The 26,840-nt window shown below is 40.6% G+C and overlaps 1 protein-coding gene across 2 annotated transcripts in view; it reads left to right on the plus strand.

Moving 5' to 3' along the window:
* Window positions 1-26,840, plus strand: part of LOC138295908 (centromere protein J-like) — a 387,581-nt gene that overhangs the window by 174,940 nt on the left and 185,801 nt on the right. For both annotated transcript variants that reach the window (XM_069234528.1, XM_069234529.1), the window contains exon 6: window positions 24,219-24,357. In XM_069234528.1, coding sequence (XP_069090629.1) covers window positions 24,219-24,357 — 139 coding nt within the window. The remainder of the gene's footprint in view (window positions 1-24,218; window positions 24,358-26,840) is intronic.

Consider the following 26,840-nt stretch of genomic DNA (forward strand, 5'->3'; position numbering starts at 1 on the left):
CATCCGGTCACATTTGAACGTATCACTATGTGAGGTTTTCCCTGGATGACTTAACACTCACTTAACATTGTCCTTCTCTGCCTTAGAAATGGGCCAATATGTCATGTTTGATGGGTGTGATAAAGGTCTTCAAAGCATGTATCACCTTTCACCCTCTGTGGTGCTTTACCTTCCTTTTAGTAGCCATCTAGGAAATTGGTAAATTCACAATGCAGCACTGGCCCCTGCATCTTGTTTCACCAGGACCTTTTATTTTCACCCAGCATCTCATTTTATTATGCAAAACATGTGCACTGCTTAATATGATGTAGTTCCTTGATGAACAATGTTCTGAAATAAACCATTTATTTTCTCTGAGGTAAACAAAATATTTGTTGAATTAGATGGTGAAATTTCCTTGAAAAATGTTGTTTACATCGTGGTTTAAAAAAGTGGAATAGTTCACCTTTTGAGATTTAATGGTATTGCCACCAGTTGAGAGCCATATTTTCCATCTGACTCCCATTGACCCATTCTCCTTTAGCCTCATAGCTGGGATGGATAAAATGGTGGGGGATGGAAGTTAGAGACAGCAGCATTATAAACTTTAGAAACAGTTTACTTGTGTTTGATGATACAGACAATAGACAATATCTGTTGCACCAATTTTGGGTTATAAACAAGCCTTTCTGAACTATTTACAAAAACAAGGAGTGGCAAAGCCATCAAACTTCTGGCAGCAGTTTTCGGGCCTCATCAGAATTACAAGTATTGTCACTCAGAGTTTTCTGATTCTGAAAGCGGTGCAAAAACTCTGGTCAAAAGCCCAGCACTAAATGAAGACCCACCAGGAGATTCAGCAACAACATTACTGATGTCCCCTAAAAACCCTCATTTCTTATTGGACCCAACACACACATCTCAAAATATGATGGCTTTTCTACACCCCCACATTTAGCATTATCCCTGGAATCGGTAAAACAGGGTGGGGAAAAACAGCCAGCTTAACAGGCCACTTGTAACGAAAACAGAGGATGGTTAAGGTAAATGTGTAATTGCATACTTTCCATTTTTTCCTTCCTCATATGGGAAATGTTTTCTGTATGAAGAGATCCCTTTGCTTGTATTCCCTAAAATGTAGGTATTTGGCAACTTTCACAAACTTTGCTAGTAGATGGATGTGTAAGTTTAGGATTCCAATTAATATATTACATGAATGCCTACAAAGTCATGACTTTGTGTATGTTCGCAACATTTTCGGTGCCACTTCCTAGGAAACGCTTAGTGGATCGGTCATTTTCTAGATTCATCTTCACCCGGTATTTGTGACCTGAAAAATGGATCAGTCCTTACATCAATGCCTCCAGCACCCTTAATTAATGGAATATTTGATTTCAAACATTTTGTGCCTTACAAGCTATCACTTGAACCATCAAACAGGTTTAGATTAAGCTCTATATTCTGCATCATCCATTTCTATCTGTTTTTGCATCTGTCATGGGTAACTTTCCCCATCGTCTTCCTATAAACGTATCTTGCATCACATCTGACAGCTAACACCCATCTCCAGGCATTCACTTCACAGCCTTTCCTAGCTCACAATGCCTCATCCTAAACTAAGAACCTTGGTCAGATGAATGCTGCTTACTTCCATCCCTTCAGCAGCAACTGCACGCGTCCACCATGTCCCTATCTTACTTCCCATTTCTGTCAGGCCACGTTCTTATCCATGGCCCAGATCTCTAAAACTGGACTGTAACATCAGCCTTCTCACAAACATGTGATATTTGTTATCTCAGCCGTCGAAACAATTCTCAATTTTGACATTTTTACTCAGTTAAACCTTCTTTGTAACACCCAACAATCCACTTTCAGACAGCAAGCTATGGACGTGTCAGTACTCAGTAGGCCTACGTCATGATCTCTCTTTGGAACAATTGTGCCCTTGGACCTTTGTATAGATATTTTGTGCTTTACAAAGTTACACAAAAAGGAGGTGAGGGTCAGGTAGAAAATCCAAATATAGAAAGATCCTCATAACCAGTCTCCGAATCATTGTCCTCCTAGTCTGGGCAAATTCGTGTTGTCACTGTAAATCATTATGAGCCTGGCCTTTAAGTTTAACTTTAGATTGGCTCTCTGTGTGAAGGCATTTTCTTTGCCAATGAAAAAATGAAAACATGTTTTCCTTTATTACTTTTCCCAACTCTTGCAAAATGAGCATGTGTGACCAAACGTTTAAAATTACAGCTTCTTGCCTATCAACGCTTTCCTAGGTTGTCTGGGAACCTAGAATAAGCACTTCATTTACATAAAGGAATTTTCTCTTCATGCATGTACCTCACAAGGAACTGTTGTGCAATCTTTGGTTTGATTTCGAGGCCAATGTTAGAGACAACGTTAAGTGCTTATTTTTTTCTGTGCAACTTAATATAACCTGACTTTATAGATAGTTTTGAACAGGACACATTAGTTGTGCCACATCACAAAACTATGACCTCTATTGAGGGAGCTAACCTCAGATAATTTTTAATATTATGGAAAGTAGATGTGAAGTAAAGAATCTAGAAAATTAATTGTTTTATTATACAGCCATTTATAGAGCACAATGATGTGCACAAAGCTGTCTAATGATAAAAATATTTCTTTTTCTTTGTCTTATCCCCATCATTTATCAAGAGTAAAGTATACCCTTTCCACTTCGTGATATTTAGTTAGATATACAGTTTTCACCTCAAATTGCTCACTTCGGCCCATATTTATACTTTTTTAGCACCGCATTTATGTCATTTTTTGATGCTAAAGTGGTGCAAACTTACAAAATACAATTGCATTTTGTACGTTTGTGCCGCTTTTGCGTCAAAAAAATGACGCAAATGCGGCACTAAAAAAGTATAAATACGGGCGTTTATGTCTCAAAATTTCAGTAATCACCTAATTGAACAGAAGATGAATAATAATGTTTGAACAAAGCAAGGCACCTCATTTACACAAGGAGATGCATAATCCAGCTTCTTTGTTAGCAGCTCTGGACTAGAAACTTTACCTTTTAGTTGTCAGTTGTTGAAGACCTATTGTGAAAAGTACCAATACCTACTATGGTTTTGTGTCAGCCCATTCTTTACCCTCGATTGTTTTTTTTTTGCTTGTTTTTTATTTTTTGGTGTTCCTTCCTAATATTGTGTTGTTTCTTCCCTGAGCACAGCCACTTTACCATCTCTTTGAGTGGATGACTTATATCCTGCTCACACTAAGTGATGTAGTTATTTATTTTGCTTTTAGCACTTCATGGGGGTGAATGTGTTTTCTTGCTCATTCACTCATGTGCTGCTTCCCTCTCGAAATCTTTCACCCCGGCACTCTCTATGTTGCTTTTCCTTTTCCTCCCAGCTTTTCCATTGCTTACCCTATTTCGCAGTCTGTCCCTTTTTCTACATGTTTGAAACCCTATCCCCAAAACTCATCCGTTACTCCCTCGACCCCCTCTGCTCCTCGTTGCTTCCAATTCAGACACTCCACCCACTCATACGTTACTCCCTACTGCATTCTTTTTTTATGCTTTTAGTATTTTGTGGGCCTAGCAACTCCAATGTATTGCTGGTCCATTCCTTTCTTAAAAGGCGCTTATGTGCTCATTTATTTTTATTTTTTTATATACTGCTCAAAAATGGATGTTCACCATTTTGGAATGGTGAATAAATAAAGTAGCTGGTGCGCAATGCCATATACATGCATGCATTGTGACAAATGTACATGTAGACATCTAATGCTAGGCCGTGTGTACATGAATGATGCTGCATCCATGCATACACATCTGGAACTTGGCAAAGACAAAAGACATGACTGATTGGTTTGCCAATGCTTGTTTTTGTAAACAGTTTAGCTAGGCTTCAGTTTATAACCCAAAAATGGCCCAACCCATATTGTCTATATTATCAAATGCAAGCAAACTGTTTCTAAAGTTTATCATGCTGCTGTCCCTTACTGTCATCCACACCATTTTATCCATCTCAAATGAGAGGCTAAAAGAGGATGGGTCGATTGGAGTTAGATGGAAAATATGGCCTCATCTGATAGCAACAACATTAAATCTCAAATGATGAACTTTTTCCATTTTTTTAAACGTCGATGTAAAAAAAAAATCCCCATCCAAATCAACAAATGTGTTGTTTTCCTTCGTGAACCAAAATTGTTTATTTCAGAATTCTGTTCATCAAGGAACTATATCATATTATGCAGTGCACATGTTTTGCATAAAAAATTAGAACAACATTGTGCAAAACCGAAAAGTTTCAAAATTCAAACCCCGATCCACATAAAAACACTATTTCAAAATGAAGGTTTACATGACAAAGAAAATAAAGCTGTCAGATACCTTAACTGTCTAGGTGTGTGTCTGACAGATCTCACGCTAATCAAATACTATTTAGTCATCATAACTTTCTATCAGCCCACCCCCTTTTTTAGAATATAATTTATTTAGGTGATGCCATGCCAGACACTATCTAATGATGTCGTTATGCATGTTTAAATTTAGTATTCTAACAACTGTGATACAATTGATTATTTTTCTCTTAGACTTACGATCTGTTCTATCCAATTTTGCATATTGTGAAACTACTAGCAATGGGTGGGCAATCTATAGCATTTAGGCATTTAGGCCCTTTGTAAGGATTCCTGTGGTATGATAGAGGTGAAAGGGTAAATATGGATGTTTGTATATGCTCAAACATGGTTACCTAGTTCCAGAGTTGCCAGTGCTGGCCATTAAGCTACATTGCCTGTGGTATCTAGGGTGTGAGGATTAAAAACATCAAAAAGCTACATAATAAAGAATTTGAAATGTACAGCTCAATGCATTTTCACAAAAAGGAAACAATTATTCGTTAGCCAGCAAAAAGTTTATGCTGAAAATTAAAGGAGGACGTTAAAAACAGCGTTGACCATTTTGATGAGATTTGACTGAAGTAACTAGTAATACAGAAGTCTTAGGAAATTAAAGCTATCTTATGGATGGTTCTTAGGGTCTTTGTAGTGGGACCAGGGACAAAAATCAGACAGATTCAGGAATGTACAGGGTTTTGTCTTAGTGACTTGGGGCAGAGTTACTGTTGTATATCCTTATGGAGCTTAATATTTTGCAGTCGCAATTGTCTCCAATGAGGGCGCCACTGGATCAGGTACACTATGTGGGAGCTGTAGTGAAGTGAACTTGCAAGAATAACAAAGCATGTTAAAGCATTTTCAAAGGCTAAGAAGGATAGAGCTGGAGCTTTGTCTCAGTGTGTCTTTCAAACACCATTAACAACACTATAGCATTTTTGAATGCCTGAGGTTTGATTCTTTACCACATCATACTAGTCTCACTGTTTTGCCAATTCTTGTTGGTAGGTGAATTGGAGATTGTTGGTGGACTTCTAACTTTCTATTGCTAGCCTTTATTTTGCAGATTGTCATGGCCTGCCCTCTGAACTTTGAACCAATTCTCTCAAAATGTTCAGTGCAGTTAAATGCTTAATGAGATTATTAATTCCATTAGATATATGTTGTAACAAAGGGAGGGCAAAGGTAAAAGCATGTGGAACTCTGCAATTTATTGACTACCTAGAAAATGATAATGAGGGCATAGCCATTTACTGAGAACTTCCTAGTTCTGTCCTATGTATCTCCAACATTATATAGGCACTTCACCAGTATCATTTGATCGGCAGTGCTATACGCAACCAACAGACCCAAATGAATCATAGCTCAGGCACCACTACCAACTACTTCCCATCTTAGGTCTTCCAGAGTGGATGTAATGACAGACTTAGAGCTCCCGTATGGTCCAGATCTGAGCGGCAATGAGTCAAAGATGCTAAGACTTCTATATAGGTCTGAAACAGTTCACTCTCCCCTGTAACCTCTATACTCTATAAGTAAGGAATATCTCGGAGGTAACAGTCATTTCAAAGTTCATCAGGAACACAAGGGAGTTATGATCATATGTTTTAATGGTTAAGTGCAATGCCTAACTAAAATGGTACATAAATCTCCATCCTAAGCACCTTGACTACTAGGGGAAACATTTTTCCATTTTAAAAACATATTGCACAAAATGTACACACAAACAGGGTTTCTTGCCACTAGATAACCTACAGTTTAACCAAAGTTTAGCAAATTAAAATTAAGAAACTCTTGTTGGTAGTTTGCGTAAAAAGCCAAGATTTCAGCAGTTTCAGAAATTTCGGAATTGGTTTTAATTGCAAATGCAGTGGTACAAAGTTCCAGTATGTGGAGGCTGCCACAAAACAAAGCTCTTCCACCAACAGTTTTGTGACAGAATTTGGGCACCTTTAACAACTTTTGGCTAACAGTTCTGAGTATATGGTTTTGGCAATGCCATTGAAATCAAGCAAATAAAGGACAGTCTCAAGGGGTATAAACAGCTTTATAAAGCAGGTACATGTATTTGAATAGAATATTTTGCCTCATTGGTAACCGATGTGCAGGGTATGGGGCTGCAGAAGCATGATCTCTGTCTTTACTTCCCCATTTGATCCTGACAGCATTGTTCTGGGTCAGTAACAATCTATGTATATGATGAGCTTGGTGATCAAGAACCATAATGATTGAAGTAGTCTAACCAAGAAGAAGTAAAGGCATTCAACATCTATATTGTCTGAAATATAGTGAACAGGTAAAGAATGACTTCAAACAATAAAGATGAAAAAACACAAGTTCGACATGATGGAAATTCTTTCTGTCAAAGTCTGTGAACTGTCAGTTATGATGCACAGATTTCTTACACTTAAAACCAAGGAAGGCATAGGACCCAAAACATACCGCCAGAAGGGCAAATCTCAGAAGGGTAATAGAGGGTCAAAGAATTTCATTTTTTTCCCTGTTTATTTTGAACTGATTTGTACTCATCCAGTGTTACACTTTAGGAAGGCACTCATGAAATTGAACAGCAGAATTTTGTTCACAGCCAGATAATAGACAATAATCTGAGTATCATTAGCGTACAGAAATAGACCAAAGCCACAGGTCTTAGCAAGATGGGCCAGTGGGAACATATAAGGATTAAATAAAAGAGGTGACAAAAGACCCCTGAGTGTCGCCCAGCCCTGTCTTATGGTAGTGGTGAAAGATGAAAGAGGGACATTATAAGAAAGCTGAGACAAGCCAAGTAAAATGAGAGTGTGTGTTAGGTCTTTTGTAGAGCGCATGGCTACCCAAAGGTCTCCCAGCGCTGAGAACGGACTCTGAGAGATAGTCTATGGGGTTATGCTCTAAATAGCCAGCTTTTTAGTGCTCACCGAAAGGAAAGTTCATGACTAGTAAGGTGAAGGCAGAGAGGTAGAGTTCCATAACTTGGCTCCGAGGTACGCCAGGGAACTTCCAACCCATCTAGACTTCTTTACTCTAGGGATGAAGGCTAAAGCTGCTAAAGAAGTCTGAGCTGTCTAACGGGTATATGGAAGGAAGCTAATGTCCTAAGCAGAGAAGGACCTCTATTGTGCAGAGAACTGTGAACATAACACAAGGTTTTAAACTTTATACAATGCTGAACTGAGAGCCAGTGGAGTGAAGAAATAGCTGATTTAGCTGATACATGTCTTGTATATTTAGGAGCAGACGGGCAGAGTATTCTACACCACCTGCAACTTCCTGATCACATATTTCGGGGCCCTAAGGTACAATGCATTACCATAATCCAGACGCGAAATGATAAGGGCCTGGACAATAAGTCTCTTTGCAACAAATGGTAGGATTTTGAAAACCTTCCTCAGAAGCCTAAGCAGACCAAAAGATGTGGCGGAAACCTTCTTGGCATGGTGTGCCATAATAAGCTGAGGGTCCAACCATACTCCCAAGCTCTTAATAAATTCCTTAGGAGGTGGGAGATTTCCCAAGGTTCCAGAATAGAAGTATTGTAACCCAGACAGGGATGGTGTCCTAGTATCAGTACCTGGGTCTTGTCATTGTTGAGCTTAAGCCTACATTGAGACATCCATCCGACTAGCGCTTGAAGGCAGGGGGTGAATGACAAACAGTTTGTGCTGGTGTTTGTGGATATTGAGACCACCAACTGAGTGTCATCTACATACAACATCAGCGAGAGACCGTAAGGCTTAACAATCTCTGCTAAAGGAGACATATAAATGTTAAATAAAATAGGGCTGAGTGAGGAGCCCTGGGCAATCCACAACTGCTCTTAAAACAGCTAGAGAGAAAAGACCAGTCAAGGACCTGAAACGATCGCCCCTCCAGAAAGGAGGAGAGCCATCTCAGGGTGCTACACAAGATTCCGACCTCTCTCATTCTCAGAAGTAATATATCATAATCAACGATGTCAAAGGCAGCACTGAGGTCCAGCAGGATAATAGCCGTCACAGTACCCTGATCAAGACACATTCTAGCCCCTGCAGTGACTGCAATCAGAACTGATTCTGTACCTTGAAGAGGTCTGAAACCCATCTGAGTGGGATGAAGGATGTTATTATCTTCCCGAAAGCATGAACGTTGGAAATTCACATGCTTTTCAATTATTTTAGATAGGGCAGGCAGCAGAGAGATGGGCCTATAATTACTAAACTGGGTGGCGTCTAGATTAGGCTTTTTCAACAGGGGTTTGACAATGGCATGTTTCTACTGGTCCGGAACAGAGCTCTTACAAAGTGAGGAGTTCAGAAGATTAGTAATAGTAGGTGCATTAATGGGGGCACCTAGAGACAGCACGTGGGGAGGTGCTGGATCAAGGGGAGAGCCTGACTTAGGAGTACCAAGTGATTTCATGACCATGTCCTCGGAGAGGGGAGAAAATTGCAAAAGGGAACAGGGGTATATTGTCTGCTGACCTATCAACTCAGAAGCCTTAGGGGAGGTTGCCGGAAAAGTTGAATAGATATTTAATATTTTTTGTTAAAAAATAGTGCAATATTGTTACTGTGTTCTTGGGAAGCATCCATAAAGTTTGTGTGAGAGTGTGGCTGTACAATTTCTATAAGTACATGAAAGATCTCTGTAGGGGAGTTAGACACCTGCTCAATTCTAGAGGCATAATAAATGGATTTGGCTGATTTAATTTCCAAGTGGAAGAATCTAATGGCTTTCCTATTGTCCTGTTTTAAAGAGTCATCATAGATTTTTCTCGATCTCCTTTCCATCTGCCTGCCTTCTCTTCTAAGGTGCTGGGGATGGGGAGAAAACCAATGGGCACCTTTCGTGCATTGTCCCCCAGTTTTAGTAAAATAAGGAAGCAGCAAATCTAAGCTATTAATAATCCAGCCATTAAGGGCCATATTTATACTCCGTTTGCGCCGAAATTGCGTCGTTTTTTTTGACGCAATTTCGACGCAAAACTAACGCCAACTAACGCCATATTTATACTATGGCGTTAGAGGCGAATAGCGCCAAAGTTCCCGGAATGTGCGTCATTTTTTAGCGTGAACCCCTTCCTTGCGTTAATGATATGCAAGGGAGGCGTTCCCGTCTAAAAAATGACTCCCAGGACTTTACGTGGTATTTATACTCCCGGGCAAAAGAGACGCCCGGGAGTTGGCGTGGCTAAAAACGGCGCATTTGCGCCACTTTTTAACGCCTGCTCAGGGCAGGCGTTAAGGGGCCTGTGGGCTCAAAATGAGCCCACAGGTGCCCTCCCATGCCCCCAGGGACCCCCCCTGCCACCCTTGCCCACCCCAGGAGGACCCCCAAGGATGGAGGGACCCACCCCAGGGACATTCAGGTAAGTTCAGGTAAGTTTTATTTTTTATTTTTTATATTTTATTTTGGTGGCATAGGGGGGCCTTATTTGTGCCCCCCTACATGCCACTATGCCCAATGACCATGCCCAGGGGACAGAAGTCCCCTGGGCATGGCCATTGGGCAAGGGGGCATGACTCCTATCTTTCCAATGATAGGAGTCATGTTGATGGGGGATGGGCGTCGTTAAAAAATGGCGCAAGTCGGGTTAAGACGATTTTTTCGACGTAACCTGACTTGCCCCATTTTAAGACGCCCATGCGCCATTTTCCCCCTACGCCAGCGCTGTCTGGTCTACGTGGTTTCTTCCCACGCAAACCAGGCAGCGCCGGTCTGATTGCGCCGTCTAACGCCATTCCATAAATACGGCGCCCGCATGGCGCTTCAGAATGGCGTTAGACGGCGCAAAACTTTTTGACGCTAAACTGCGTTAGCGCAGTTTAGCGTCAAAAAGTATAAATATGGGCCTAAATGTCTCTAGAAGGACTGTCCTATTATCCCTAGGGGAAGGTTTCAGCCTCTCCAGGGTGTTAATCCATTTCCTTGCCTTCAGCTTATGCCAGTGTCAAAAGGGATGAATTATAGTCTAGGGAGATCTCCCAGAAGTGGGAATAGCTAGGTTAAGAGTTATTAACAAATGGTCGGACCAGACCAGAGGAAGGGAGGGCATTGAAGTCGAACCATTAATATTTGTGACAACTAAATCAATAGTGTGACGGTTCACATGAGTAGGGCCCTTGACTAATTGGGTTAACTCTAGAGAGGCCATGTCAGGAAGAAGAGATTTGGCAGCAACATTTTCCGAGTCCTCTGCATGAATGTTAAAATCACCCAAAACACTGAAGTTGGGTTTTGTACATATTAAATCAGCAATATGTTCTGAGAGTGAATGTAGAAAAGTATCTGGGGGGGCGGGAGGATGGTAAACCAGGGCTCCTGAGAAAGTAAACGGGGGTATAGAGTGATAGAAAAGTACATACTTTCACAGCCAGGTAGTTGCAGAGGAAATGAGGTGATCTTTACTGTATCTCTATAAATGATAGCAATAGCCCCACCTCTGGAGGTCTCTCTGTCAAGCCTGCTTATCAAGTAACAATGGGGTAACGCCAAATCCACATCAGGGGAAGACTCCTCATGGAGCAAGGTCTCAGTGAGAAAAAAGGGTATAGGTGCGAGATCACTCAGAAGTACCTATATATCAAGTTTATGGGCTGCCAAAGAGAGAAAGTTTGCCAAAAGGAAGGCACTGATTGGACCCTCCTGAGTCAGTGGTCTAACCATCGGATCAGGCCAGGGAGACCAGCCACATGTAGTGCAGGGCCTTATGGTATTAATGGGGTCTAGCCCATGATGACATGTTCCCATCGAGCAGGCCTAAGAGACCGAAGAAAATCAGAGGAGTACCTGACTCCTTTGCTCCTAAGAGGGTCAGGGGTTCTGGACCAATGGCCCGTCCAGGTGTGGACGGGCGCAGACGGACTTTCATTAGGCGCGCCTTTGGCGCGCCAGCGGCATGCTCGCTGAGCACGTCCACTGGGCGTGCTCTGCATTGCGACCTTTATATGGGTCGAGAGGCAGCAACACGGCAACTGGGCCACTAACCTCACAAGATGGCAGCTGTAAATGTGCCTGAAGAATATGCAGAAAATGGCTGCCACCGTGATCAAAGCAGCCAAGGAACTATAGGAAAGGGTACAAGAAGGGAAGACTGAGGAAGATTATCTAACCCCCAAAGCCTCTGAACATGGGCCAAGAGGGGTGGGAGATGGAGGGATTAAAAGCTCAATAAGGCCGACGATTTAAAAAAAAAAAAAACTTTGACAAACACAACAGAATAAGACTTTAAAAAGGTTAAAAAGCAATTTAAACACGATTTAAAAACAATTGCAAAAGCCAGTCATAGAGGAGGTGAGGCGCCAAGAGAGCAGAGATGCCTGAGAACTTACTCAGAGGGGTCCGCTGCGCGGCCCCTGCATTGCGACCTTTATATGGGGTCGAGAGGCAGCAATACAGCAACTGGACCGCTAACCTCACAAGATGGCGGCTGTAAATGTGCCTGAAGAATAGGCAGAAAATGGCTGCCACAGTGATCAGAGCAGCCAAGAAACTATAGGAAAGGGTGCAAGAAGGGGAGACTGAGGAAGATTATCTAGCAAACACCACAGCCACCAAACTCAGAGCCGCACCTGGAGCACAGCCGGGCAGACTGAGTCAGCATGGGAAGACCAGCACTTGGGAGCGGCTGCCGAGCCCCCCCCTGTCTTCCGACCCAAAACTTGAGACGGGGCAGCCACACTTCCAGTGTCTGGAATGTTGGAATCTGAGCAGTGGTCCAAGACAGAAAGAACCATGGTTTCAGTATTGCGACCAGTACAACATTCCATCAGACAAGGATGTTAAACATGATTCCCTTCTACAAACTCAGACATCTGGCCATAAATTGTTTTTTCAAGCAACATGGCTGATATGGGTTGAGATGTGTAGATAGTTCGAAAAATTGTCAGGGTGAAAGGAGGGTGTTTTTCAATATAGGCAATACAAAGAACTTCAAAGGTTTGGGAGCACTTCCAGACATTATTGAAATATTCACTATTCACAAGTGGTCCAAGTCCATTCGATGTTCTGGAACGAAACGTTGGCTGAACATGACTACTTCTTTGAGCATTGCTGCTTGAGAAACCATTTTAGTGAGCCTAATAACTTACTTTTAAGATTCATCATGGAGAATTGTTTCAGAGAGTTTGGCAGAGTCTCTGAACAAGGAGGCAGATTCCTACCATGTAATAGGAGTACATTTTAAATTAAAATTGGTTTGCTTAATATCTGTAAATCATCCCTGCTTATAAAGGTTATATTTTGCATAAGTATAAACAGTATTTTTCAAGCAGCCTAGAACATATACCTCTGTATAAGATGGGCACTTATGAGAAATTTGAGGTTATCTGTTCATCCTTTTATTGGTTATAGTCAGGTTAACCTGCATATTGATTTCATTGCCTCACTTCCTGCATTCCATCTATTTGCCCTCTTTTTTGCATGTTCCTTAATCTTTGCCCTCAGTGATGTCAACTTTTCTGGAAGCCAGGTATTTGTTTGCTTCGATAATTTGAGTCAGTTTATTAGTGTTTTTCATGTAATATTCCTGCAGTCAATTTCAATTTATCTCCTTTAATGTTAAGTCATTTGAAAGCTGTTATTTAGATGGAGAACCAATAAATCGTTTTTAAATTGATGGTAGCACTGGAAGGCACATTGGTTGGAATTGTGCATGTACACACCAAAACTCAGCTGAACCTTTGATAGCTGGGTGGATAGCAAAGTATTTTATTTCTAACGTCAGTAAAAAGGTCTTTATGATGGCCGATGTTGATTTGTAGTGCTACTTTTTCCTTTGTTTCTCTCTTGAGATTTCTTGGTCTTTGTTCCAGTATGTATTTCATGCTCTTAAAGGCTCACAAATATTTGTTGAACCATTCATCCTTTAGCTGAACATTTTGTCCGAACCTCCACTGATTTACAAGAATTTGTTTAGCAAGAGCACCTTACAGCCAATTATAAAAGAAGTCCACCCAATCACTCTGATTAGTGGGTAGCAGTAAAGTCACCACACACTTGTCTCTCCATCTGAAAAAAATTCAGCTTTTATGATTTGTTTTTAGAAAAAGTGCTCATCAAGATGCAGAATGTTGTCCTACAATTGTTTGGTGAGATGTGAACCTGTCTTGACCATCTTTCTGACTAGTATTGTCAATATGTGCAATTTGGATAGATTACATATGTCCCACCTGTTTGAAGATTCCAGCCCGTTTGAACATGCTCAGCTGCCCCACGGAGTTTGGACAAAATATCAGAAAAACATTATTGTGATACAAAATTATTGTGTCTAGAATATTGGGATATCAAAAATATCACCAACAAGAATATCAAAGGAAAAATAGCATTTTGAGTGTTGTTCTTAATATTGATGTAAAATTATTGATGTAGAAAATATTTTATGTATTATTGTTTGTAAGTGTTAATTAATGTGTAACTTATTGCATTATGTTTGATTTTTAGCAAGATCATTTTTAGTTATGAAATTTTTGAAGTTTGTATTTTTGGTTGTATTAATGTATATAGTTAATTGTTGCATACTTGTTTTTATTATCAGGCTATTGAGTTTTAGGGTTTACGTGTGAGAAGATTTTTTATACATGTCTATTTTAAATTTCAAGTTTAATTTAATAATTTTAAAGATATGCAAGTTAATTTAGAATTTTTAAATGTATTTTGTTGTACTAATATATATTATTAACAGTATTGCATATTTTTAAAAAGAAATTATAAGGATAACATTCAAAAGCTATTCAAATATTGTAATAAAGTAGAATATTTAGAAATAATGTTATGTTAAAATTGTAAAAAATATTTAAATTGTATAACATGTTTACATTACTTGTTTTCAATTTTAATTGAAATCTAATTTTTAATTTATTAAAATATAACATTTATTTATATTTTTTTAGATGTTAATTTTTGTCATGATTTTATTTTTTGTTCATTTCTTTAAGTTTATGAAGGGCAGTACATATTTTTTTTAATGTATTCATTTGTAATAGTAATTAAAATATTAAATTTAAAATTTAGATATGTATATAAAGGTTTGTTGTTTAGACCAATATGCTTCAGGATTACATTTTAGTTAATTTTATATAAAGAAAAACATGTAGGAATATAGAGTATTGATTGTGTATGTGCATTTTTTAATTTTTATTACCTTGTGTAAAAATGTTTATTTTGAAGTACATTGTACATTTCAGCTCTTACTGTACATTTCAGCTCTTTAGTATCCAACATCTTCTTCAAATAGCCTTGGATTACAGTAGGAATTATAAATGTCACCCCTTTAGTGCCCAATACCTTCATCAAATGTGGTTATAATGGAGTGGGAATAATAAATATCACCCCATAAGGGCCTCATTCACAAGAAAATCATGCAGCGTGGCACGGTAAGTCAACTTGCTGTGTGGCGCTGCATTATTTTGAAAGTGCAGAGATGCGTTGTATTCACAGAAATATGACGCGTCCCTGTACTTTCCTCAGAGATGATGCACAAAAAGCTGCCTTGCGCCAACGTAGGGACCCTTACACCATGATTGTTTATGTGCAGGAAAGGGCATCTTTCCAGTCAATAACAATCATTAATGGGTTTTCCCCTTTCTTTGTGTGCTGCACAATGCAGCACACATAGCAAGAGGAAAAACAAGGACAAAGAATGTTATTTCTCCACATTGCACCACTTTAACACCACCCCCAAGGTGGCGTAGGAATCTGACCCATTCCCAGCCTTGTATATCTATGAATGTGTCAGATTCCATCAGGTTTCATGGATGTTGCATGGGAACACCCAAAGCAACACACATGGAGTGCCCCTTTCACGCAGTTGTGCATGACAGGGTGCCATATTCACACGGCCATGAAAAGCTATGCAAGGTGACTTTACGTGGCCTTGCAAATATGGGCCAGCACACTCTGCCACCAGAACTTCTAAAAAATGACACTCTGGTGGCACAGTGTGCCATGAGGGCCTTGTAAATGGGGCCCTTAGGACCATATTTATACTTTTTGATACAAACCAGCGCCAGCGCTGGTTTGCGTCCAAAAATTTACCGCCGGCTAACACCATCCCTACGCACCATGCGGGTGCCATATTTAAGGATTGACTTTAGCCGGGGGAGAAATGGGGGTTGTGTGTCAAAAAATGGTGCAAGTCAGGTTAGAGTAAAAAATCATGGCTCAAACAGGACTTGCGTCATTTATTGACGCACAACCGACATTGAAATGACTCCTGTCTTAGCAAATACAGGAGTCATGCCCCCTTGCCCAATGGCCATGCCCAGGGGACTTATGTCCCCTGGGCATGGCCATTGGGCACAGTGGCATGTAGAAGGGCCCAAGTTAGGCTCCCCGTGCCACTTTAAAAAAATATAAAAATAATACTTACCTCAACTTACCTGTACTTACCTGGGATGGGTCCCCCATCCATGGGTGTCCTCCAGGGGTGGGCAATGGTGGCAGGGGGTGTCTCTGGGGGCAGGGAAGGGCACCTCTGGACTGCTTCCATGGTCAGAGACCATGGAAGTGAGCCCACAGGTCCCTTAACGCCTGCCCTGACCCAGGCGTTAAAAAACGGCGCACATCAGGCTGTGCGCTGTTTTTTAAGGCCCGCCCCCTCCTGTGCGTCAGAATGACGTTGGAGTATAAATAAGCCGCACAGGCCATAAAGTAATTTTTTGGGTGGGAACACCTACCTTGCATGTCATTAACGCAAGGCGGTTTCCGACATCCAAAAAATGACGCACACGGAGGAATTTTGACGTCCTCAGGGTCGGGCGTCATCGTATAAACATGGGGCAAGGTTTGCGCCGAATGTGCGTCAAACTTTTTGACGCACATTCGGCGCAAACAGAGTATAAATATGCCCCTTAGAGTCCAACACCATCCTCCAATATGATTAGATTGGAGTGGGAAAGGAAATTTCACCTCTTTTGCGTCCAACACCCTCCCCAAATTGGTTTAGATTTGAGTGGGAATAGTAAATGTCACCCCTTTAGTGTCCAACACCTTTCCCCAATTTGGTTAGATTGTAGTGAGAATAGTAAATATCACCCCATTAGCCTTCCCCAAATTGGTTTAAATTTCAGTGGGAGTAGTAAATGTCACCCCTTTAATGTCCAACATTTTTTTAAATGATCTATGTCGGAGAGTGATCATTTAATTTTATAATTTTATTCAAAAATCATTTTTTACTTTTATTTGTTTTTAGTAGAAATGCCTTGTGTTATTTTATTATTATTGTTGGTGATTAGAAGCATAAAAACAATAGATCTATGCGTGTAACCCATAATATGATCAGTTCCATTTTTTATAATAAAGACGTCACACATTTTTCTATTTTTATTTATTTCTTCAATTTTTATTTATTGTATAGTTTTACATTTTTAATCCTTCAAGTGAAAAAACAACAATTATTTAAAGTTAAGTAAACATGTTTTCACTGTTTTTTATTTAGAAAAAACACGTAAATTGTATTTATATACATTTGTATGTTCTACGTTTTCAACTTTTATTTTCCCTTGTTTATCTTAACTTTTTTATCTACATAATTTCAACATGTTTTGTTAGTATATATTAAATAGTTGTACACATTTTATATTATTATTTAATATATACTTTACAATGTTTTATAGCATTGTTTGATATGATTTCCATGCTTAATATTTGTTTTACTTTTTTTAAACATTTAATTAACATTTCTAAAATATTTCCCATTCATTTCTATGGAAAGATAAGGCCTCATTACGAGTTTGGTGGTCTTTAGACTGCCAGACTTGTGGTGGTGGTCGGACTGCTGCACTCCTGGCAGTCCAACCACTAAATTATGACTCTGGCGGTCAGGGGACCACTGCCATTGCCAGGAACATGGTTCCCAGTGGGGTGGCGGTGGTCAGAGTCATGGTCGGCCACGGTGGCGCTGAGTTCTACTCCGCCATTGAAGGGCTGGGGTAAAGGACGTGCTGGGGGCCACAAGAGGCTGCCTCTGTGTGATGGCATTGCCCTTGGCTTCTATGGGGAGCCGAGGCCAATGCAGCTGAATCGATTCCACTGGGCTGACTGGTGGAAACCTCCAAGTATGGCCGGGGGAAGACCGCCAACTCTGTGGTGGTCTTCGCCCCACAGGGTTGGAGGGCCGGCAGTCGGCCTGCCAGCCTCATAATCAAGGCATTAGTCTTTTTTTTGTTTGTTTCATTTTTCAAATCTATTTTTGTTATTTTTACTGTATTTTCCCAGAACCAGGTTGCAGTAAGGTTCTGCTGCTCGGCAAAGCAGGTAAGTCCTTTAAAGGATTTTTTAAGAGTATTGAGGGTGGGGGGCATTTAGGAGGGAGGTCTAAAAGTTACTTATAGTGGTTTTTTTTGTGTGTTTATTTTGGAGCATTACTGTTAGTGTTTTTACCTACTTTGTAGATTTGGGATTTTGCACATTATTTTAGTATTGCTAAATTATGTTAAATTGTGTGATGTTAGTTATAATTTGATGATGAACTGTTATTTATATGTAAATGTGTATCTGTCAGAATTGTTTGTGGGTGTTTTTTTAAATTTACATTACAAGTTTTTGTTTACGAACGTGTTCTATGGGCATTTGGAGTTTATATGTTTTTTTTTTTAAGGAAATCATTTTTGGTTTATAATAAACCAGTCGTTTTTAATTTTAATTTCCCTTTTTTGGGTTTCCAGGAGCGTTTCATTTTTTAAAACACTTTTATTTTATGGATCCTGGATACTTTGGATTACTTAGAGGGATTTCTATTGGATTTGTAATACTTGTGCATTTTTGGGGAATTTATGGATAATATTTACCTCATTTTTGGTGCATTTTTATTTTTTATTACATGAATACTGAGAAGTATCTGCAGCTACAGAACAGTCATTTTTATTCCTTTCATTTCTGTTGGGTGGTAAATGTGATACGTTATTGTTTATGTCAAAATTATGTGATTATAATGTGGAACTGTTTGGTTTCAATTTTGCAATTATTGTATGTGATGGATTGAGTTTGTTTTCAGCTATCTTGGTTGGTGAGGGTTACATTAAAAAAAACAATTTATATATAAAGTTGTTATATTAGTCTTATTTAATATTGGAATCTTATGTAATTGTTCAACTGATCCAATAAATTATTATATTCATTACTGAGTGAAAAATGGTTTGGTATGTTGGTTTGAAGTTTGTCATAGAGTTTGAGGACTTTGGTAGGTTACTATTTATTTTATAATATTTTTTGGCTATGATGTCTCAGTACTTTACTCCTTGGTTACTTATGAAGAGTTAGACTTTAAATTGTAGCATGGCATACATTCTTTTGGTTTGTTTGCTAAATTTAGGGGCAATTTGGCTAACAGATTGCTCCATTCATTGGTCTTTGTAGCTTTGCTGTTTTGTAATGCTTTTATAAATTTGTAGAGTGCAGGTTGAGTTGTGCCTAGTATGGGTTGGAAGGCATTGTGCCATCCTTCCACTGCGTTGTCTGTTTTGTCTTCCTGTGCCAAGGTGCTGTCATAGACATTCAACCATAGTATCTGGAATTAGGGTTGACGTAGATGTCCGGAGTGATGTTGTCTGCCAATTCAAGTGTGTTCAAAGCAATCAACTTTTGTTAGTAGATAGGGCTTTCTATTAGTACATTGTAGTGTTTGGCTACTTCTGTGACAGGGACATCAGTTAGTGCTCTATATTTGTTTTAGTTTCAAAGGCAAATTGGCTGTTTGTAGAATATTCTACACTCAGTGCAGATTTTCGCAGGTGTCTCCATACACGTTGATTGAAATGACAGTAACAGCCTTGTATGGCTGTGTGAGGGTAAAGTTTTAGAATGGTTTGCTCAAATTCCATGAATATATTGTTTAAGAGGTCTTAGTGAGGCAGCTTTGTTTATTTGGTAGCAGAGCACATTTAAAATGAATAATTGTGTTTTCATATTCACCATGTATGGTGTATATCTGTGGATAAATTCTGAAGGTTCCAACCATCATCCAGGGTTGACATTGTCTAAGCTGTATTACATGTCTGCTGTAAAGAATATTAGGATTTGTTTCTTTTTATTTAGGTTGTCATGTAAAATTAAAGGTTCTTCATTATGTGTCATTGTTAAATGTTCAGGTATGTGTATGTCTTGGTATCTTCTGGAGTAAATGGGGTATCACTGTTAGCTTTTTTAGTTTGTGCAATTAAACATTTTGTAAGTGGGTATGGGTGGTAGTTGGCCTGTTCTGTGTTCGGGGAGTTTAGGCAGTATATTTTAAGGATTTTGCTTGTGCGTACCTGGGAGCTAGTGCTTGTCTCTCTTATATCCTGCAAAATCTCTCTTTCTTCTATTTTTGTCCCATTTGGGGGGTGGTTGTGCTCTCTTACATGAATTACACCATCAATCTTTATAAGTTTTCCCCCTTTTAGCATGTATTAGAATAATATTTAGTGCACTTCCACATTTTTAGGTGATGCACTTTCTTGGCTGTAGTGTAGCCCATGTGATTTAGGGCCTGATTACTACTTTGGTGGTCCGACCATTGGACCGCCAAAGCCGCAGAGATGAGGCCACAGTCAAGCCAGTGGACTAACCCCGTCATATTACAATGTTTCCACCAGGTTGACCATTGGAAGCAATGCGGAGGCATTGGCCTCAGCTGCCCTAGGGAGCCGTCACACACAGGCACCCTTGGAATGCGCACTGTCTGCAGAGCGCTTGCCCCCCTGGAATTAGGTACAGCCTGGTGTGCAGGCTAACAGTGCAATGTAACTCTAAGGCTGTGTTAGTGAAATGCTACCTGCCCTAGTATGGCCGTGGCCTCGGTTAACATTATGCCCCCCAAAAAAAATGTTCTTTGGACGTCTATTGATGTGCCTCATGTAATGGCACTTGTGATATGAAGTTCTTTATAGGGCATTTATTTTCTAGTTGGGCACACCCAATCAGAGAGGCACTTCTATTGTGACACACATGCTTGCTGTGCAACCTGTGTCTTATAGATGTACATCATAGATGCACACATGTTTTTTGGTAGGAAGAAATATAGCTCCAGTGTACCATGTTGGGTCCTGACATTTTGGCATGTTTCATTAGTACCTTCAAAACTTTCTTGAAAATAACTCCTCCATGTCTCTTTGACAAAAATAAATGCCCACGAGAATTAATATAAATCTCAAGGACATATGTTGCACCAGGCCACCAGCATATCATAAACAGTGTGCAGACTAAGGGCCCAATTTAGAGTTTGATGGAGAGGGTACTCCATCGCAATGGCAACAAAGTACCATCTCTGCCAGACTGAAGACCAGCCCACCTGATTTAGAGTGGAGTGGACCTTCAGTATGTTGGTAACGGAAACTACCGCCAACATGCACCTCCAACTGCTTGAAAGAGTAGTAGTGAGAGTTATTGCCATTCTTCCAACCACCTTATTTAGAGTGGACGGACAAATGACAAGTTTTTAATGTCCACCACTATCAGGTAAAACCTGGCAATAAGGTACAGTATAAATCATGAACTGCCCCCCCATGCCATGGAAGAAAACTCCCAGGGGCAGTGGGAGAAAACTCTCGTGGCTAGTGGGTCATTGATTTTTTTATTTTCCAAAATAAAATTCCACTTTTGGATTTTGTTTTTGAAAAAAATGTGGAGGCTCCAATTATGTTGAATGAGCAGTTCATCAAACCTTCAAAGTATTTGAAGGAACCGCCAAAGCAGTGGTTCCTGTAAATGAAGGCTATCTTCTTTGGCCCAGTGCATATTTCTAAATTTGGCAGGCGAATATTCCCTCAGGGTGACAGTGTACTTTATTGTTACCTTTTCAGTTGCCCTGACAGAGTACATTTCCATCCGCAGAAGTCTTAATCAGCCTCCTGTGTCTAAAGGCATCATTATGAGTTGGGCGGTCCGACCGTCGGAATGTCATAATGGCAGCCTCACCCCCAGTCGTATTATGATGTTTCTACTGAACTGACCGACAAAAACATTGTACTGCGATGTTTCCAGCGGTGAGAGCAGACAGTGCACATTCCGAGGGTGCTAGCAGGGGGGCCTGCACTTCCCATGCCACAGGCATGGGCGGTGCAGAGGGCCTCCTGTGGCTCCAGCACTGGCTTTCCACCAGCCTTTCCATTGTGGTTCAACCACCATAGAAAGGCTGGCGGAAAGTTGACTTGTGATCAGCACAATGGTGTCATCAAGGGCAACGCCGTGGCTGACCATGTCTGCGACCGCCGCCACCCGTTTGAGTTCGGTGATCCCAGCAGTGGTCCCCTGGCAGTCCAACAACCACTGTGAGTTTGTTAATTAATCTATGTCAGATTTCATTGTGACGAATACATGCCTTTTGGATAATATAGATAGAACACATGTCTAACACCAAGGCTTACATAAAAATGTTCTTTTAGCGTTAAGAGCTTGATAAAATTTATTGTAACTGCTAAATATATGACTTAAAATATAGCTTGTACTTTATCAATAATTAAAAAAATAAATTGACATATTCCATAAAAAACTACAATCAATGCAAACAGAACTATTATAACAATATTATTTTACCTACAACTGCTAAAAGTACTCATACAGTCCCACCACAAACAGAGGAAGTTGGTGATTTCTCCTGACACAGAAGCAGAAACTGCTGATACAGCAATTACATTTTCCGACAGATAATTGATTCAACAGTAAAATCACCAACCCTGCATTAGGAGACCCCTAGAACTAACTCTTGCACTACAGTTACTCATCTTCATCCAACAATATCTCTTTCTATCTTAGAAAAAGAAAGAAGGGCTTTGAAATCTACATAAGGTCCATAGTTAGAGAAGTCTGAGCAACCTCCCTTACTCCTGCACAATTCCATGCATTGGAAAAAACAGTATTGACAATTCACGAAGGGTCCACAAGGTTACCTCCAAATTGAGTAGACGGGTAGGAAAGTTAGATAAAACAGTTTGGGAAGGTAATGCAGCCATTAGTTCTGGTTCTAATGGATTGTCAATGGCTATAAAGAATGTTTTCTCACTAATGGCTCAAGACACTGCAGCACACAGGCATCAGTGGAGACACATGAACAATCGCCTCCAAACGTGGATGTAGTATTGAAATGTTGGCCACAGTCACAGTGCGTTAGAGAACTGCTAGCAGTGGCGGACTAGCAGGGGTGGAGGAGGACAAGGAAGGGTCACACAGCATTCCACTGAAAAGCCAACAACTGGATGACAATTGTGCAAATAGAAATATAGACAGTTTGTCTTATTTCTTGACTTTAAAAGAAATCTTATTATTTTTTAAACAATTTTTTTTTTCTCCAAATCCTGATTATGTTGACAGTCACACTGTTCTTCATCTTCACCTGAATCTGTGAGTAAACAGAAACTGAAATATTGATCTATTCACTTTGTTTGCTATTTCTTTGCGATTATTTTTTTGATGTTTCCCTTAAAAGTACTTGTTAGTTGCATCACCCCTGTATGCACCACCCTCTTCATCTCTAGCAACTTCAGGTCCTCTGGTAGATATTCAACATCACTTTCTTCAAATTCATCAAATATTTCGAATGGCTAAATTATGCAATATTGTATAGATGGCTATGATTTTACAGAGCATTGATGAATCATGTTCTGGGGCACTTACACTTTTGTGAAGACATCTGAATTTGCCTTTTAGTCAGTTCAATGTCCACTCTATAATTCTCCTCGTGTGTTTATGAGTAGCACTGCACCTCCTTTTCCTAGGGTTTTGGGGGGTAAAATTGGGCGTGATTATCCATGGTCATAATGCATATGCACTATCACCTTAAATTTAACAAACCTTTTTTCCATATATTAAAAATACACAAAATGTAACACAAAGGTTACATGAAAATAACATTTGCCTTACAACCATCTGTCTCCAAGCCCTCCTCTTGCTAGTCTCCCATATAGTCCACAGTGTTTAAAGATGTAAGAATCTGGGTATCAAGCAACTAGGTCTGTGATAAGGCATGTGGCATTGCACGCTACTTGTATATGTAAGAAAGAGTAACTCTTTCGATTTCCATACATACACTCAGAGGGTGGAACCATTAGAGCAGACGTACTGTCTACACATCCAATCACTTGTGGAAAATTAGCTATACCCTAGATTTGGAACTACATTGTGAGTATTAATTGCTACCAACATTGCATCTAGAAAAGCCCTCAATCTTGCATAAGGCATTCTAAGAAATCCCACTTGCAAATGCAACTGTCTATTGGTAGCTTCATCATGCTAAAAGATATAAGCTACACAAAACCTGAACCAGGGTCAGGAATTGCTCCACTGCATGGGGTGCGCCTACATAGTACAGGGTCCAATATATGAATTAAAATCAGTGCTATTTCAAGTCCTTAGCGGTCAGCTAAGGCAGCATTATGAAAACAAGAATCTGGAGGTGGTAGTGTGTGACAAGAACCTTTGTGCTTATTTGTTGTATGATATGTTGTGATGGTGTTGTGGACTGTTGTTTTGTTTTGTTGCTGTGTTTTTGTGCTGCATTATAGCAATATGATTCTGTTGTATTGTCTACAATAGGGGTGTTTTGACTGTTTTGTTGTGATTTGCCCTGTCATGTTTTAAGTGAGCCATTATGTCGCCTTGTGTTTGGTATTGTGCTGTGTTCTGTTGTTTACTTAAAGTATGTCAACAAATGTTGCTACAGCTCCAGCGAAAAGCAGCCCATGCCTTCAAAGGTCCATTGACAAGCAACAATGTAACATTGTCTAGGGTGGTAAAATAGCGTTGCTCCCAGTCTTCAACTAGTTAAGACACGGGACAGCCCAAAATGTGATAGAGACAAAGCACTCATACTGCTCTCTTTATATGATATATGCCTCTATGTTTAGTTTAGTGGAGGGCAGGGGTATAAAATAGTAAATTAGTTCATGATTATTTTATCTCCTTAGACGAGAGGAACTTGGAGAAAGATTCTGGACCTAAGGCCTTATCTCCTGTTAAGGAAGAAGAAAAGGAAGAGCATACAGCAAACCAAACCCCCCTTTCTCCTTTTGGTGTCAGACCAAGAACTGGAAACCATGAAGAGAGGTGAGGAAGAATGTGACCTATTTCAGGTACACTTGTAGTGTTATTGTCATTGGTACCATTTTGTCTGTTGTAGAGCATCTGCATTTCCTGAGTACCACTTCGAGAGCAGCTGTTAAGGCACATGTTAAATATGGAGAGGTAATTAATATGAGGAGCAGTGAATCTCATCTTTGGGAGGGATATGTGAGGAATGACAGCATTTTCAGCAGTGCAGAGATTTTAGCTGCTAAGTATGACCGATAGAGCACTTGTTGATGTGATATCTAATCAGACATGGCATATCTGGTCAAAATGCATGGTAAACATTTCACTTGAGCTGCTATAAAGGCTTCCAGGCTCGCCCGGTTTGCCTGATGCACTTTCTACTCATAACACCACAGAACCCACCTTTCATTTCAGCTTTACGCCTTGCCTTTATAGGCCCAATTCTGCTTTGTATGTTTTAGGTTTTATTCAATCCATTAATTTACTATCCTGAAGATCCTGTGTAGTACATCAAAGTTGCATTTAGAAAGGCCATGATTCCATCTATGTACAAAACGCAAGATCTGCCAATAGAAGTTAAACCCCAACATTTCCACTTTTCTAGTAGGTGCCATGGAAAACTTGTGAACATTTCCGAGAGCATTATGCAGCCATGACCACACTCCTCTCGCTCACTTACATGGCCCTACGTCTTTTTTAACACTTTTCTGGTCAGTTACAGTAAACCTGACATTTAAATATAAGCCGTGCAGAGAGGAAGCACTTTCTTACTAGGGTAGATAACTGGGACTTAGCTGACATCTTGCTTCTTTTTATTTCCAACACTTGAGGTTAGATTATCAAGCAAAGTGAAGACAGAACAATAGAAATGCTAGATTTCAAATGAACATAATACATACTATTGAGAAACTCCAGGTATTTCAGCTAAATAATGATTAAAAACATACCTTCGCCAGTAAGGCAGCAGCATAGACTTATTTCAGTTTTGTATCTCACATACACAGTTTGAGATTTCATCTTTTGTAGTAGGATTGTGTAAATCTTCAGTGTCAACATAAACTGAATATTTGGTACTTAGGGTGTGCCACAGTCCAGAGAGGAAGATGGATACAATTTGAGAGAGCACCCGTTCCCACTCAAATGAATAATCTTAACATGTTCATTACAGAAATACAATGTTGATATTGTCAGGTAAAAACATAAAAATACAAAGGATTGGAAATGTATGCTGTTAGACTTTCCATCCTTGGCGTGGTCTCCCTTAACTTTTTGCCTTTGTTCCCCAGGTTGTTGGTGTGTGCTGGACTCTGATTTTACTGGTTTTGTTATTCTGGGCACTTTACCACTGCTAACCAGTGCTAAAATGCAAGTGCTCCTTTACAAAATGTGTATGTAATTGGCTTATCCATGACTGGCATATTTGATTTATTAGTAAGTCCCTAGTACAGTGCACTGGAGGTGCCCAGGGCCTGTAAATCAAATGCTACTAGTGGGCTTGCAGCACTGGTTGTGCCACCCACATAAGTAGCTCTGTAATCATGTCCCAGACCTGCCACTGCAGTGTCTATGTGTGCAGTTGTAACTGTAAATTCGACTTGGCAAGTGTACCCTCTTGCCAGGCCTAAACCTTCCCCTTTCTTACATGTCAGACACCCCTAAGGTAGGCCCTAGGTAGCCCCAAGGGCAGGGTGCAGTGTATGGTTAAGGTAGGACATATAGGGGGTCATTACGACCTCAGCGTTCTTTTTTTAAGACCGCCAACGGACCGCCGCGCGGAAGACCGCCTGTGCAGGCGGTTTGCCGCCCTGCCTATTATGACCATTGGCAGCTCTCCGTCCCTTTACGGACGGAGAGCCGCCAACAGCCATACTGGCGGGAGGTGGGGAAGTGGAGGTTGCTCCACCTCCACCGCCACGCCAACAGAACACCGCCCAGCAAATCACGTCCTGTGATTCGCCGTGGCGGTGTGGTGTCGGCGGAGCTGCCCCCGTGGCTCAAGTCCCCTCCTGGAAGATCGACGGAACAGGTAAGTCGATCGTCCGTTAGGGGAGGGGGGTGGGGGGAGCTGTGTGTTGTGTGTGTGCATGGGGGTGTGCGTCTGAGTATGTAGAGGGGGTGTGTTAGTGCGTGTATGCTTGTGGGGGTGATGCATGTTTGGGAATGAGTGCGTGTATGTCGGTGGGTATGTCTGTATGGATGTGTGCGTGTATGTTTGAATGTGGGTGTGCGTGTCTGACTTTGTGTGTGTGGATGTTGGCATGTATGTCGGGGTGTGTGCGTGCGTGTGTTGGTGGTGCCTGCATGCGTGTCGTGTGTGTGAGTTATGTGATGTTGGGGGTCAGGGTGGGGAGGGGGGCCCTGCCACCTTTGGGGGGTGGCAGGGGTGGTTGGGGGGTAGGGGAGGGAGTCGGGGTGGGGGAGACCCCAATCAGTGCCAGGGAAGGAATTCTCTGGCACTGATAGTGCTTACCGCCATGGATTTCATGGCGGTTGAAACC

Source organism: Pleurodeles waltl, chromosome 5 (assembly GCF_031143425.1).
Source record: "Pleurodeles waltl isolate 20211129_DDA chromosome 5, aPleWal1.hap1.20221129, whole genome shotgun sequence".
Lineage (NCBI taxonomy): Eukaryota > Metazoa > Chordata > Amphibia > Caudata > Salamandridae > Pleurodeles > Pleurodeles waltl.